The 14,421-nt window shown below is 36.8% G+C and overlaps 2 protein-coding genes across 15 annotated transcripts in view; one reads left to right on the top strand and one right to left on the bottom strand.

The window, feature by feature from the left end:
* Window positions 1–14,421, top strand: part of LOC134811871 (uncharacterized) — a 65,557-nt gene that overhangs the window by 41,811 nt on the left and 9,325 nt on the right. The window lies entirely within an intron of this gene.
* Window positions 5,446–14,421, bottom strand: part of LOC134811857 (glutactin-like) — a 93,382-nt gene continuing 84,406 nt past the window's right edge. Inside the window, exons 2-15 of one of the 14 annotated variants that reach the window (XM_063818953.1) lie at window positions 11,945–12,001; window positions 11,703–11,818; window positions 11,042–11,104; window positions 10,503–10,565; window positions 9,963–10,034; window positions 9,553–9,612; window positions 8,955–9,014; window positions 8,575–8,634; window positions 8,330–8,374; window positions 7,789–7,946; window positions 7,381–7,624; window positions 7,101–7,235; window positions 6,596–6,923; window positions 5,446–6,427 (exon numbers count right to left, since the gene is read on the bottom strand). In XM_063818953.1, coding sequence (XP_063675023.1) covers window positions 6,279–6,427; window positions 6,596–6,923; window positions 7,101–7,235; window positions 7,381–7,624; window positions 7,789–7,946; window positions 8,330–8,374; window positions 8,575–8,634; window positions 8,955–9,014; window positions 9,553–9,612; window positions 9,963–10,034; window positions 10,503–10,565; window positions 11,042–11,104; window positions 11,703–11,818; window positions 11,945–11,990 — 1,599 coding nt within the window. In that variant the 5' untranslated portion in view covers window positions 11,991–12,001 and the 3' untranslated portion in view covers window positions 5,446–6,278. The remainder of the gene's footprint in view (window positions 6,428–6,595; window positions 6,924–7,100; window positions 7,236–7,380; window positions 7,625–7,788; window positions 7,947–8,329; window positions 8,375–8,574; window positions 8,635–8,954; window positions 9,015–9,552; window positions 9,613–9,962; window positions 10,035–10,502; window positions 10,566–11,041; window positions 11,105–11,702; window positions 11,819–11,944; window positions 12,002–14,421) is intronic. The other 13 variants (XM_063818954.1, XM_063818955.1, XM_063818956.1 and 10 more) reach the window with 13 other exon arrangements.

Here is a 14,421-nt window from a genome sequence, read left to right as displayed (position 1 = left end):
GTCCTTATAGTATGGTTCCGGTAAGGGGGTTCCGCTCTAGATTCCTACCCTGGCGATTTGACTCCGCTCTTGGGTCCTACTTTTGACCAATGCAAGTACGTCATACAGTCCCCCGCTCTACAGTCCTACAGCCCAAATTGTGAGATGTTCAAAAGCCTACAATGATTATACTAGATTAACGTTATTATAGAAAACTAATTAAGGAGTGCTATGTTGCCATGCAGCAGTGAATATGAAGATATTTAAGCAAAATATTATGTCATCATAATTTTGTATAATAGGAAGCAAGTATTTCAGGTCATTTGGTGAACTGCTATGTAATACTAATATACAGGTTCATCGAGATATCAATGAATATTATTTTTAAGAGGCTACCCATTCGAAACACAGATCATTATCAATCTTGTGAATATGTTTAAATTTCAAAACATTCTATATGAACACGGTCCCGACACGATACATCTGTACACATCATTAACAAATAATATTTTAATCGAGTTGGTAATGTTACAGTTTTCCACTGTTAATTTGGATATCCGATTGACTGGGAGCATTCAGTCGACTGTCCTCTCTGTTATACGGTGTGTAGCGTGTACTATGCCATACTGCTCGGTCACTTGTCCACAATCAACCAAATCATCATATCATATTGATATACATTGAACGTAATTATAATCAATAATGCCCATTGCTAGGGATATTTTGAGGAATTTAATGGGTGAAAATAGATGGTGTAGTACAATAAATAGAGATAAAGGTGGACAGTACTAGTGGGGTGCAGACAATTCGTTAAATTAAATTCTCAGTTCAAAGTTTTAAAATTTCATATTTCGAATGGCATAGAATGGAGAAAAATGGCATAAAATTCATCAAATGGCATAGAAATTTCATGGCATAAATGGAAATTTTGTTTGGCCAATTCTCCATTATGCCATTTATGCCATTGGTACCCCCCCTATCGTAGTATTGAGCTGGAATGACCAGTTAACATCAACAAAATATTTTTAAAAGTTTACAATCAATTGAGTGTCTTTAATTCATTTTGAAATTTTAACAGCCAGCAACAATGGGAACACAATTGTTGATCTGTTAGAAGCGGCATCAACATAATATAATGTCACATCTGTTATCTATCCATACTGAAACTCCATTGAAAATTCAGTTATATTATGTGGATTCTGATGGGGAGGTGAAGCATATTTTTTACACGTGATGTCGTAACATTGATTCTGGGGTAAGGGTTTTATAGGTCAATCGTAAAAGCGGATTATACACGGCATGTAAACAGGGATTGACTAGTTAGAGGCGGTCCGTGTAGGCCTTACACTGTGCTTTCAGCAATACTCATAAGTATTTCCGTGGCTGTGGTTGCAATGCGCCTAGTCTACTGGAATGATTCTTCGGAATTTCGCTGGATTGTACAACTTTCGTCTTGGTAGATTCCAAACACAAGGAAATTTTCCTTCTGGTTGGTAATATACTCAATGATGGAAGTATAGTGTATTGGCTATGCCCCGCTTACTAGTTTAGCTCTTTCTAGTCCCCTGCTACACGGCATGTAAACAGGGATTGACTAGTTAGAGGCGGTCCGTGTAGGCCTTACACTGTGCTTTCAGCAATACTCATAGGCTTATTGGTTTATTGCTGTCATGTACCAGAAAATATGCACCACCTCCCAACCAGAATCCAAATCTATGAGTCACCAATTAAATCAAAGAAAAACGGAACTTACAGTGGATTAGTACATATCATTTAAAATACCATGCAAAATTAAACCTAAATGAAACACTATTACCAAAACAATAAGTATGCACATGAGTAACCAATTTTTGTTTATTAAATAAGCAAATAAAAACTGTGGACATTCAACAACATATCAGTCAATCTAACTTTTGTACAACCCTAAATCTTTACAAGCATTATAAAACGCGCTTCTCTTAGCATCTTTTTTATTAAAAAACTCTTTTGAAGATCTAAAACTGTATTCAGTTTGGTTGATCATAAACGATAAAGATACTGAAAAATATTCTATACCAATTTCATTTGACCATTTTAGAGTGTGCAGCGCATGTAAAGATTGTAAATGTTCGTTGAGCTTTCCAACAACATTTGAACCCTCAGGAGGAAGACCACTGTCATCTGGGTTGGAAGGTAACACTTCATGTCCAAGATCGAGATTTTGGGGGTCTACCGCATCTAAACTTTGTAAATTTTCGTCAACATTTAATGCTTGAGAAGGTAGTTCACTTTGATTTTTATCAGGCGATGCCCCCATAAGATTAGGTACATCTGATTCAATTTCATCGTCCTTATTTCCATCATCATACACATTCAGGGCTTTACATGCTTGATATGCAACGTTCTTTTTAGCATCCGACTTTTTAATGAAACGAGTGGATCCCGGAGATTCGGGGAATTTATACTCACAAGAATCTATCTGAAATGTAACAGTGTCAGAGAAAACAGGTCGATTGTTAACATCTGTGTGCTCGACTGGATGATATCTGATCGACGGAAAAGCTCCCTTCTTCCGTAAATAGTTTGCGAGATCCCCAATAACCTCCAAGCCCCATGGAGGAAGTTCATCACTGCGATTATGATCAGTACCGGAGCTGGTGTCAGTACTTCCTCCTGCCGTAGCAACAGGATTGGTATTAGGGCGTGTGTTTACATCAAGAGTAGCGGATAAAGGTGATGTCGTCGGGATATTAGATGATGTTGTCACTGGAAAAGGGATTGTGTCACAAACAAGATCAGGATCACCGATGGAGGAGCTGTTAGCAAGAGACTGAAACATCAGCGGTTCCTTGAATAATTCAGCTGAGATGTTTGATGTAGATGCGGAAGAGTTTGAATGCATGTTAGAGATATGTAAATTTATATCATCCAAGTTTAACTGATCATCTATCACATTTCCAGATGATGCCCTTATTTCGCTTGGCTCACAATTTGAGTAATCGCTAATTTCTTGGGACGGTGCAACTGGTTCTGATTGAGGGAGCAAGACCTCGTTAAAACTTGACTGGCGATCTTTTAATCTATTGTAGTTATTGTAACTGACTAAAGAAAAGATTGCACCACCCAAACTAGATGGCATCTGCTCATCATCGAACAGTTCTAAGCTTTGATAAGCATGCCCAATAAAGCCAGAATTTGTCCTTTCATATGAAAATGTTTTACGATCACCAATAATTTCTGGTTTCGTAAACTCGACACCAATCTCAAGAGACCTCTTTGTTAGATCGTAGAGAGACAAGGTGTCTGATACGGATTTCAAGTCGTCCAAAGACAAACAAAAAGGGATTTCAGAGACCGTCCCTGATTTCGTGATTTCTATTAAATTGTTTTCGTTAGGAGTAAGGTCATATTTACGGGTGTTAACACATTCTCCATCCTCCAGGAGCTCTATCATTTCAGGGTTCTCATTAAGGTCTGAGAGGAAGTCCTGGAGATCAAAGTAAGTCTCGTATTCGTCAGCTGGTTCTAGAGTGTACTCTAGCTTACATGACACATGTAAACTTAGGAAGGATTTCTTCATCACATCGGTATCCTAGGAGTGCATAATTTGATTTCACCGATATTTACTAGAGTGTAAAGCAGCACTTTTAGTGATACATTTTATAATTATACGTTACATCATTTATACTCTTGACATCTTAAATTTCCATTTTTCACCAAAGCTACTGTGAGTGAGCACTGGTACTTCATCATTTCTAAAACCAAATTAAAAAGTAAATAATTGTATTATCAGAATCTGGTAAGACAAGCTGACATTTTTTTAAACTGATCTTACAATATTCGTAATTCCACGACACGGTGCGTGAGGAGAAATTGTCAAAAAATAATAATTGAAATTACTTAAAAGAATAACATTTTGGAATAAATTAGGGACAGAATTTTAATAAAGATTACCGGAAATCATTCACGTTTAACAAAAATATAAATTTTAAGATTTTCATCAGTAAAGATCTAACGAATCACTTACATAAACCGATACTCCTACAAGCCTTATAAAAGACGCTCCTCTTGGCATCTGTTTTATTGGGAAACCCTTTCGAAGTTTTAAACGGCTGGATCATTCCTTGAAACGTAAGGGTGGCAGTAAACAATGGACCGGGATGTTCATAGTAATCATATTTTAGTGAATGAAGAGTATGCTTTATCTGTAAATGCTGGTTTAGAAGACCAATGTAGTTCATAGATTTTAGAGGTAAGTCATTGTCATCTGAGCAGGAATTTGAACTGGACAAACTTTGTAGGGCTTTCCATGCCTGATATGCGACGTTGTTTTTGGCATCTTTCTTCCTAGCAAACCGTGTACAACTTTCATAACTGCGAACCTCAGAGCCTATTTCAAATGAAACTGTATTAGAATAAGTTTCATTAGTAAGATTCTTGTGGGTCTCAGGATAGTATACAGGATTGGAACCCTTATTCCGCAGAAGTTCCCTAAGATCTACAACGACATTCCCTTCTTTTGGCGGTAAATCATCGTCAGACTGTCTAATTGAGTCAAGAAAATCTTCGTCAGAACCAATAACGTGATCATCTTGTTGAACAAAAGCAGATGAATAGTCTTCCCAATCTAGTTTGCCTGTTGAAGCATCTGAGAGCGAACCATTTGTCCCAGTCGTTGCCACAGTCGGACGGTCACTTTGAATTTCCACCTCACTATCTGTACTAGTATGGTAAACCTACAGCTCCATCACCAAAGCTATCGAAATTGTCTGCCAAGGCTTGCATTTCATCAATGGTGTTACATTCAGGCGCTATAAAAGTTTCATTGGATTGAAAGTTTGAATTTCCAGAAGAAGTGTCAGAAACATTTGCATTTTCATACTCGATCCCGACCTTCACATACCTCTCCTTAAGATCATAGTGGGATAAAGTTTCTGAGATCGATCTCATAGTTTTACTAGACAAATAAAAAGAAGTATGGTTCACTGTACCCAATCTAGCTATACCGATCAGATTATCCTCTGAAGGGGTCAGTTCGTATTTACTAGTACGAACACTGTCTCCCGCCTCCAAGAGATCAACTATTTCCAAGTTGTTATGAAAATCAGACAGGAAACTCTGCAGGTCAAGTTGATCGTCTACAGGTTGCAGAGTGTACCTCACCTCACATGACACGTGCAAGTTTAATACCTTCTCCTCCATTACAGTGAGACCCTGAATTAAGCGATCTTATTAGTGCCCAGTTTGACTGTGACAGAAGAAGAATATCGATGTCGTGACATTTGTTTACGTAATAAATGCGCCATGGAGAATAAAAGTGTAAATTAATGGTCAGATGTAATGTAAGAAATTTAAATTGGGAATTTATCATTCAGTCAACTCTTAAGTCTTAACCAACTACCGCGACCGTACGCGTACGTCATGAATCATGATACATGGCCATGGGTCATTTTATCACAGTTTGAAGGTGCACAAGAAAACACAAGATTGTAGACCAGGGAAAATTCTTATCACGACAACAATTTCATATACTAGAACATAATTGTATAACTGTAGACTGATAAGCTATCTAAAATCGTTTAAATGTATTATATCTACACATTTCAAATATACTGTAGGTTTGTCAGGTGAGGAATACATATTCAAACTCTCACTCGAAAAAAAAATGATAACAGAAAACACAAAATGAGTAGAAAGTGCTCAGTTCGGCAAAATCCCTGACAACATTAGTTCAAAGTAAAAACAAAAGCGTATACATCAATATTATCAACAAATTTTAAAACTTGAGTTTACACTGTACATTTGTATTCAATTTAATAGTACTATAGATTTGCATCTAAAATATCGGACCAAACTATTTCAAAAAGATGGCGCTAAAAATCTACTTGCTCGAGTTAATACCTAAATTGAACATTTCCTTATTCTTCCGGGATGGTTTTTTTCAAGACTTGAAGCATGCATATTTTTTGTTTATGCTTACTATATTAATAAGTCGAGTTCACATTTCACAAGAAACTTAAAATTATAATTCTAAATAAATCTAAATAAATCTAAATCATCGATATAATACCAATGATCATATTCTTTAGTTGACAAATTCTATCATAATACAGTACAATATTTAGTAGGTCTGTGCTGATTAAGGATAACAAAGTTATCATAATAATACATGCAGAATGTACACTGTTCTAATTTCTAACAATACTTGTAAATACAATATAAGGACAAAGTCTTTCAAAGGACAAATCCCAAGATTGTCAGTTCAACTTCAAGCAATAAAGACTGATCATGATACATTTCTATCACGTCTCGACGAGGCATCAATTGCACCCAACGAGCTTAGGGTTTCTGCCGAGTGCTATAGAGGAATCTCGGCCCTGTGCCAAGTTAACTCTATGCCCGACCATAGATGGGTCTCTTCCAACAGCCAGAGAACAGTCGCTCCCGCTCGAGTATGTGCCGTCGGATCCTGAACCACAAGTTTTATTAATTCTTGGATAGAAACTTATCAATGTTTTATGTGCTCATCAAATTTAGTTAATTTCCGGGAAAATTACAGTTTGTAAATAGAGTAAAATCATATCTACAGTTCGTAGCTTTACAGTACATAACATAGTATTCAAAACATTAAACCAACCTTTGGCTAAGGAGCTGTCTCTACCAAGAGCCAAATTTGATTTTGCGCCAACCATTCTTGGGTCACGTCCTATAGCAAGTGAAGGGTCTCGACCAACTGCATTCTTAGAGACATAGGCAGGCTGATCACTAGGGGCTCGTTCCTGTTTTGGTCGAGTAGCTGCTGGTCGCTCAGTGCGAGTGCGCTCCTTAGGAGTAGAGGAACGTGCAGCCTTCTTTCGTTCCTGCTCTTCTAGTCTGCGCTGCCTTCTTTCTTCTCTGGCTCTATTTCTCTCTGCGTTTCTGCGTTCGTCCTCTTCTCTTCTGGCTGCTGCCAAAGCTGCTGCTTCCTGTAAAAAATATGAAAATTCGGTGTCAAACAGTGATCTGAAACTGTGCGAAATTCAAAAAAAAGTTGGTTTACTGAATCTACCTACAAGATAGTATAATTTAGTGAACTGTACGATGCAGTTATCGATTTTTACCCACTTTGTGTACAGATAAGTTCGCATATTACTAATACTAACATCTTCTGAGTTTGCAGCCTCTTCTTCCTGATCGTCAAAGATATTAAAGTTCTCCTCCACAACTGGTTGTGCAGGTCTGGCAGGCTCGTCAGATCCCATCATCCTTCTCATTATCTCCGCTCTCCTCGCCTGCTCCTAAAATCACATTTCCTTCAGATCATAGGTAAAAATATACCAAAAAAACTACAACATACCAAAAATAAAAATACCTAATAATATCAAAAATATTGATAAATGTTCGAAGTCATTGAAGATAGTGATTACAAAAAACGGTCCAAACCTTTTCATGCTCCTCTTTTTGTTCCTCGAAAATAGTAGTAGCAATGTCAGTGTCCCACGAGCAAGCCTCAAGGGCCATACTAAGGATACTTTCATCCAGCATAGGATATTTCTCCTTGAAACTATCAATGACTGCAACTTTTTCTCCAGCGCTAGGGCCAAAATCAGCATCGTCTAGATCCACTTCAAATTCGTATTCCTCTTGAGCCTCTTCAGGCTCAGGTTCTGGTTCTGGTTCCGCTACCCTGGATAGTTCTTAGTGTCAGTTTTTGAAGCTTTGTATAGATTACTCAAGTAGGCTGAAAAGGTCGACCATGATTTTGCTGGGGTGAGCGGCACCGACCAGGGCCTGTTTTTACAGAGTAACTTAACACTTCGTTCGATCAATAAAGGTCTCGATATTTCTTACGGAGCGAACATGACCCTCTGTTGTTGACGCTGGCGTTCTTGACGTTCCCTCTCCCGACGCTCATCATCTTGTTGCTCTCTCTCCTGTCTGGCTGCGTCTTCTCTTTTATCGGCATCTGCTGCAGCGCTTGCGCTCGCGCTTTGAGTTTGACTTTGTTGCTGAAAAATAATTGTTTATCACTGGAACAAACTTCTTATGACAAGGAGTAAATTTTCTAATAAAATAGTGAAAGTGCTGTCATTATAACATATCCTGTCTCTTTATCGGTGTACATCTGAAATTGATCAATTAGAAATTATCACAATATCTACTTAAAAATGTGCATTACATTCAATAAAATTACAGTTTGAAAGCCAGAATATACTCCCAAAAAGATTCTCCTCGAATTTCATGCCACATTGAAACATGATTTGAAACGTTTCAGACAAGACCGAACATCAGAGATAAAACACACACTCAGCATGTTCCTGATACCCAGTAAAAAAGAAAGGTGAAATGTGAAAGGATTTTAAAGTTGGTAGCACTCTCACTAAATTCTTACAGATTCCAGTTGCTGAGCATAGGCTTCCCGCTGTGCTAGCTCATACTGTGAACAATCATCGTTGGTATGAGATTTTTAATTAAGCCTAGTCTGACTCGCATTTAATACTTTCGAATGTGATAATTCGAATTAACGATTTGGTAATTTGAAAACGTAGTAGTTGAAGATTTTGGTGACATTGAAATCTAATGCCGATATCCAATCACCAAGCGGTTTTTTAACATTAACAAATCTTCAGTTCTTACAAGTTCTTTCTGTTGACGTTCTAAAGCTTCCCGTTCAGCTTGGGCTTGTCTTCGCTGTTGCTGGTGTGATGAATCGAATAATTTTTACCTTTTCCATTGATATTTGATAGGTTGATAGAACACAAAACATTGAAAGAGAACAACCCGTCCAGTATTAGACACAAATGAACGGAAAAAGAATAATGAGAATGTTGACACGATCCGCGATATAGATTTCAACCAGCCGTCCACTACTTAAAAAGAAGACCCATCAAAGAAAAGATGTGACAAGATATCAAATAACCCATTGAAATAAGACAGCGAGAAAGAATAAATATGCTTCATTGACTTAGAGATTGTTTAAGTTTCTTATCGATCAAAGGGTACGGTCAATATCTTACAATTTCTCTCTGCTGACGCTCATAAGCCTCTCCTTGACTTTGCGCTTGTTGCTGCTGCTGCTGCAAACACGAACATGAGATGATGAACAGAGTTTTATATCAAGTGGTCACGTGGGGAAAAAACGATGCATATGTTGAATTTTTAATAAAGATGTATTATCAGTTACCGAGATGAAATGGAATATTTTGTAATTGCCAGTGGCCGGTGATATGAACTGGTAGGCTCAACAGGCCACACACGTTTAGACATTAACCGTCGTAAGCAACACAGCTGATCATGACATGTGGCCATTGGCCACATTGTAGAACATTATTATACATGACATATATAATACATCAGTCATCACATGTAATACATCATCAGAAAAATGGTGCATAATATCATAAGTTATCTTATAAAGAAAGTAGCTTGTTAAAAATGTGGAGAGTACTTGCACATCTTGCAGTGCACAAAGGATTAGGATTAAAGAAACATTGTAATGAGGACATGTTACAAAATAACTTCATCATCGTAAAAGAATGTAGATGGTATTTAGAATAGCTATGAACTTGATAATTGAGATGATTAATTATTGAGAGGCAGCTCACAAAGCCTTACTAGTTCCCTTTGCTGGCGATTTTGTGCTTCTTTTTTAGCTTGATCCTTTTGTTGCTGCTGCTGTGAAATTAGTTGATACTCATAATGCGAGTATTATATAACACATAATCTGCTTCTTATGATTCATATAACACAGTGATTGCTTGAACACGTAGGAGAAATATGCTGAGAGAAGAAATAATGCTGACAGGCCTGACTTTGGAACGTAACTTAAAACAGATCATATAATTTTAAGATCAATTTGAGGACAATGACGATATTCACCACTTTCAGTTGGCTATAGAAATATATTAGATTAAATAACAGATGTTATTACTAGTAGAAAAGGATTAATTTGTACAGGCATGCTAAACTGGAGAGGTGCTTGAGATTAACAATTTTACAGAATCTTCTGTCCAAGTAATCCTTACAAGTTCTCTCTGTTGCTGAGCCTGATCCTGTGCCTCTCTCTGACCTTGTGCTTCCAGTTGCTGTTGCTGTTGCTGTGAGACAATGATGCTAACTATTCTATTATATGATGAAATATAAATGTGAATAAAATAGGAAACTATGAACAACTTATCCTGATTGTTTTGAGATTCCTAAACAAAATTTAAAAACCCTTATTAGCATAATATGGTGAGCAGTAAAATTGAATTGTGATAATTTAATGTTGACAAACATGCAGGAAATGTACTAGCAGAAAAAGTATACACAAAAGTTCACTATCTGAACACTTACAAGAAGGCACATAGGATCAAAAACTGAAAATCTTGTCCAAAAACTGTGACAAAAAGTGACATGAAAAATAACTCATAAAAACTGAATAACTAGATGATATTCATTTATGAACAATTGTATTTTTCACTTGAAATGAGATAAATGTTACAACTTGGTTATGGTGGGCACAGTAAGAAAAGAGCACTCAATTGAACTGTACTAGTCACTAGACATTTCAAACAAAGCCTTACAAATTCCCTTTGTTTTTGGCGCTCCTGTGCCTCTCTCTGAGCTTCTCGTTGTCTTTGCTGTTGCTGTGAAACAAAAATTCTAAACATTTGTAATCAGAATAAAATATATCACTGCAGTGATCAAGCCATCCAGAGTAGCTGTTTAACAGAGAATCCAAACTTAGAAAAGCTTACCAGAAGGTAATATTTCGGTTCTCCTCTTATGATCCACACACAACATGACTATTGGCTACGTATATTAAAACATGCACAGAAAAGAAAAGTGCTAACAGAAGAAAAACCATACAAATATTTAAATTAATTGAACATTTTCTGAAGAGGTACAGGTGTCCATGAAAAACTAACAGACCTGTTGTCAGAAAAACATAACTAAATTGATCAGGATTGATTTTGGAGATGACTTAGAGCAAGACTTAGAGCAAGACTTATTTGTTGACTCGATAAAGAAATCAAGTTTTTGCTGCACAGAGGAGCACTCATTTAAACAAGACAGGCCAGAGTTAATCAGACTGTTATGGGACCACCGGTTTAATACTTACAAGGTGCTTTTGCTGACTGATTCTGAGCTGATTTTGAGCTTCTTGTTGGGCTTGATTCTGTAGCTGTCAATTACAAATGTTGAGGAATGTTAATTCAAGGACTTATTAATATATGATAACCATTGATACAAAGGCCATAATATTTCACCAGCCCTACAATAATATCAACTTTCAAGTTTCGTTTTATACCCTTGAATTACACAACATAAATTAAAGCATATAGTGTAGATTTTCTGGCATAACAAGACTGCAATCCATAATAACAACCCTAAACAAAACCCTTTGTCTCCACCAACAATTGTTATCTGGTCCAAATATGAACTTTGTTTTCAAAAACTCATCCGAATTAACGTTTCTGTGTGTGCAAAAGCTTTCAGGCCTGCACATTCTTTGCCCTATTAGTTGCCTGTCCTTCCATGATCCAATTAGAAGTCAAGGAGAAAAAGTGTTACACCAAATGGGCATTATATTTTAGTGAATTTTAGAAATTTGTTGACTCTGTAAAATGAACTGAAAATTGAATTTTTCATTTCATTGAAAAACAAATTCTTGTTTCATTGGATATACCAGGTATTCCACATCAGATGACAAACTGAGGTTGGTTTGATCTGCAAATATTCGATAGCTTTGATTTCATAAAGGGTTTCTTATGGATATTTACCGTTCTCTGCTGTTCTTCATAGATGGCGATTCGAGGGTCAACCCACTGAGTCGCTTTGGTTTGATGATTGATGAAAAAGTATCTCCGAGTACCACTGTCGTACCTTGCCTCCCAACCTGAATGCAGTATTAGTTAGCTTCCCTAAGATGTAGCAACTCATTAAAATTGTAATGCAGAATTTTAAGAATGACTAGCTATTTTATTAATTCTATTGATTGAAAAAACACAAATAGGGGATTTACCTGGAGGGAGAGGCCATGCCATCCACGCAGGTTGTTTGTTAGCCATTTTTTGATTCTAAAGGTATATACTTGTGAGGTCGTGTAAAATTTTTTGAAAATATTCAAACAATATACACATAATATAGCAATGACCCTATATAAAAATAATTATAACTATAAAAATTCTGTAAAAATGGTACAAATTTAAAAACTGAGGTAAAAATAAAACCCAGGTTCTCAGTAGATCAAAACGCAGTCTGCGTCTGACAAATGACATCACATCACAATACCGTTGGCCTTTCTTTAGGCTGATCTTTTCAGCGAGATGTTTTAGGAACTGTGAAGCCTCAGTTGCCATTCCTCCTGTAGTACTGAACACCAGTGGCGTGAAGGAAGCCTTTTCGACATTTAGGACTCTGTCATTGTACTCACGTTTTTTGTTTTTCTCGTGAGATTGGTACATCTGTGAGATGCTCTTGTCACTGTTGGACTGGGCTTGAGGGTGAAGTACCCTTACATCTGTGAATGCCCTGTCCAGCGGCGACCAAAACGATCTCGCACTGATGTCCAGTCTTGCACCATCCTGTCTATTTGTTCCATTAGATAGTTCAAGTGTGTGAGGTCATGTAAAATCATTATCCGATTAAAAGCTTTATTGCAGCAAATGCAAACAAATCAATATATGACACTATGACATGGTCAGCCTATCGTTTAATCAGAATAGTATAGAAATAATGAGAAATCTTATGCATCTTAAACTTGTTATAATCATCACTTGCACTTTAGGTGGTATTAGTTAATAGTAAGTTTTGAACCAATTTTAGGCTTTGAAGCGATTAATTGAGAGTTTATTTAATCTCCCTTGGAATTCAGAGATTTCTGCAGATCGGTATTCTAGTCGTTATTATAAAATAGAACCCTTCAAGTTTTCAAAAAGCATTATAATGCAATGTATACCGTTAATAAAATGATATGGTATAGTATGTAGTCTATGTTTTACAGCACACTACAATGAAGATGTACTTAGGTGTATCCTCAGAAGATTCTTGATCTTTCGATATAGTAGGGATATAATAGGGCACTTGCTTTTTTAACCCTCAATCATGTTTGCGATCATTTGGTTGAGTCGACCGAGAATTTGCAGTGATCCAAATGGATCCAATAAAATCCTTACCTAGACTGGGCGACACGGTATCATTCACAGATCACCCCAATTTACTGAAACGGACCCTTACAAGATTTATAATCTTTAGGCAGATTTATGCCTTCTCATTTAACCAAGATACCGATTTTTTGATTATTCGGATGACTTAGCTCTGAGGGCTAGTATAGACCTAAATGAAGTTCTTAGCTCACTCTAAGCTTAATCTTGGCTGAACAATCGAAAAATCGATAGTTCTAGGGAACCTATAGCATTCATAAATATTCGAAGCAATAATAAATAAGATAATAAAAATCAACTGTGACAAAATATCGTGGGTATTATTATATTGCAAGTCAAACTTGCAAATTTATTGCTTAATCTTTTACGGTATAAGTTGACAAATATGAAACTCTTCTAAATTTCTCCGAAGTAGTGCGCGCCGCTTTCTTTTGAATTCATTTGAAATTTTAAAATAAAGTTGTAGTTATGAGTTAATAATTTATTAATTTTGGTGGTAAGATATTTATATTTTTTCCATATAGTGATTTGATACTTTGTAGACATGTGTGATGCAATGTTATGTCATAATTTTTACTTTATTTTACTTTAAGCTATATATAATAATATTATAAAGCGCTGATTTTAGTATTTTAGGTTTATAACCTACCAGGACACGCGCCGTCGACGGTCCTAATATTTGAAACAAATATTTTACGAGTATCACCCAGCAATCCTCACTGGCTAGCGATATTACTACAGGGTGATCGCCTTTTCACAGCATGTTGAACTCCGCGCGCGCTCACTAGTTCATTGCATTTGCACGCTTCAAATATTCCAAGAATGCAATTGTACCGCGTACCACGTGATACGATTCAGCCAATCAGAGAACAACAATCTGCAAAGTTAAAGCTACGCAGTTTTATAAGGCCTAAAATATGACTTTTCGCGATAATTCAAAATCTACGTTGTTTTCAATTTCCCCCCTGGGGGGGGGGGAAACGTTATTTTTGCGAAACGAACATTTTGCAAAAAAACCGGAAGACGCTATCTTTTTTACTTTCAAAGTTAGGCTCCAGCCAGTAAGGTTTCCTGGGCCCAGTTGACGGCGCAGCAGGGTATTTTGGTTCAAGACTTTAAAGAATCGCAAAATTAGCCGTATTATTCCTCCAAACTTACAACTTAAATGGACTGATATTAGCCCTTAAAATACAGCCTATACTTTTTACCTTATGATTGGGTCGTTATTCTAAACAAAATTTGTCAAGAAGTGTGGCTCAACGGTCACTTAATGTCACTTAAAGCTCAATTATAGCGACCAAGGTCTGCGACCGGCTGCAACAGGTACATATGATCT

Source organism: Bolinopsis microptera, chromosome 2, assembly GCF_026151205.1.
Source record: "Bolinopsis microptera isolate Bmic1 chromosome 2, MBARI_Bmic_1.0, whole genome shotgun sequence".
NCBI lineage: Eukaryota > Metazoa > Ctenophora > Tentaculata > Lobata > Bolinopsidae > Bolinopsis > Bolinopsis microptera.
Note: the sequence above shows the minus strand (reverse complement) of the source record. Positions and strands in the feature narration are given on the sequence as shown.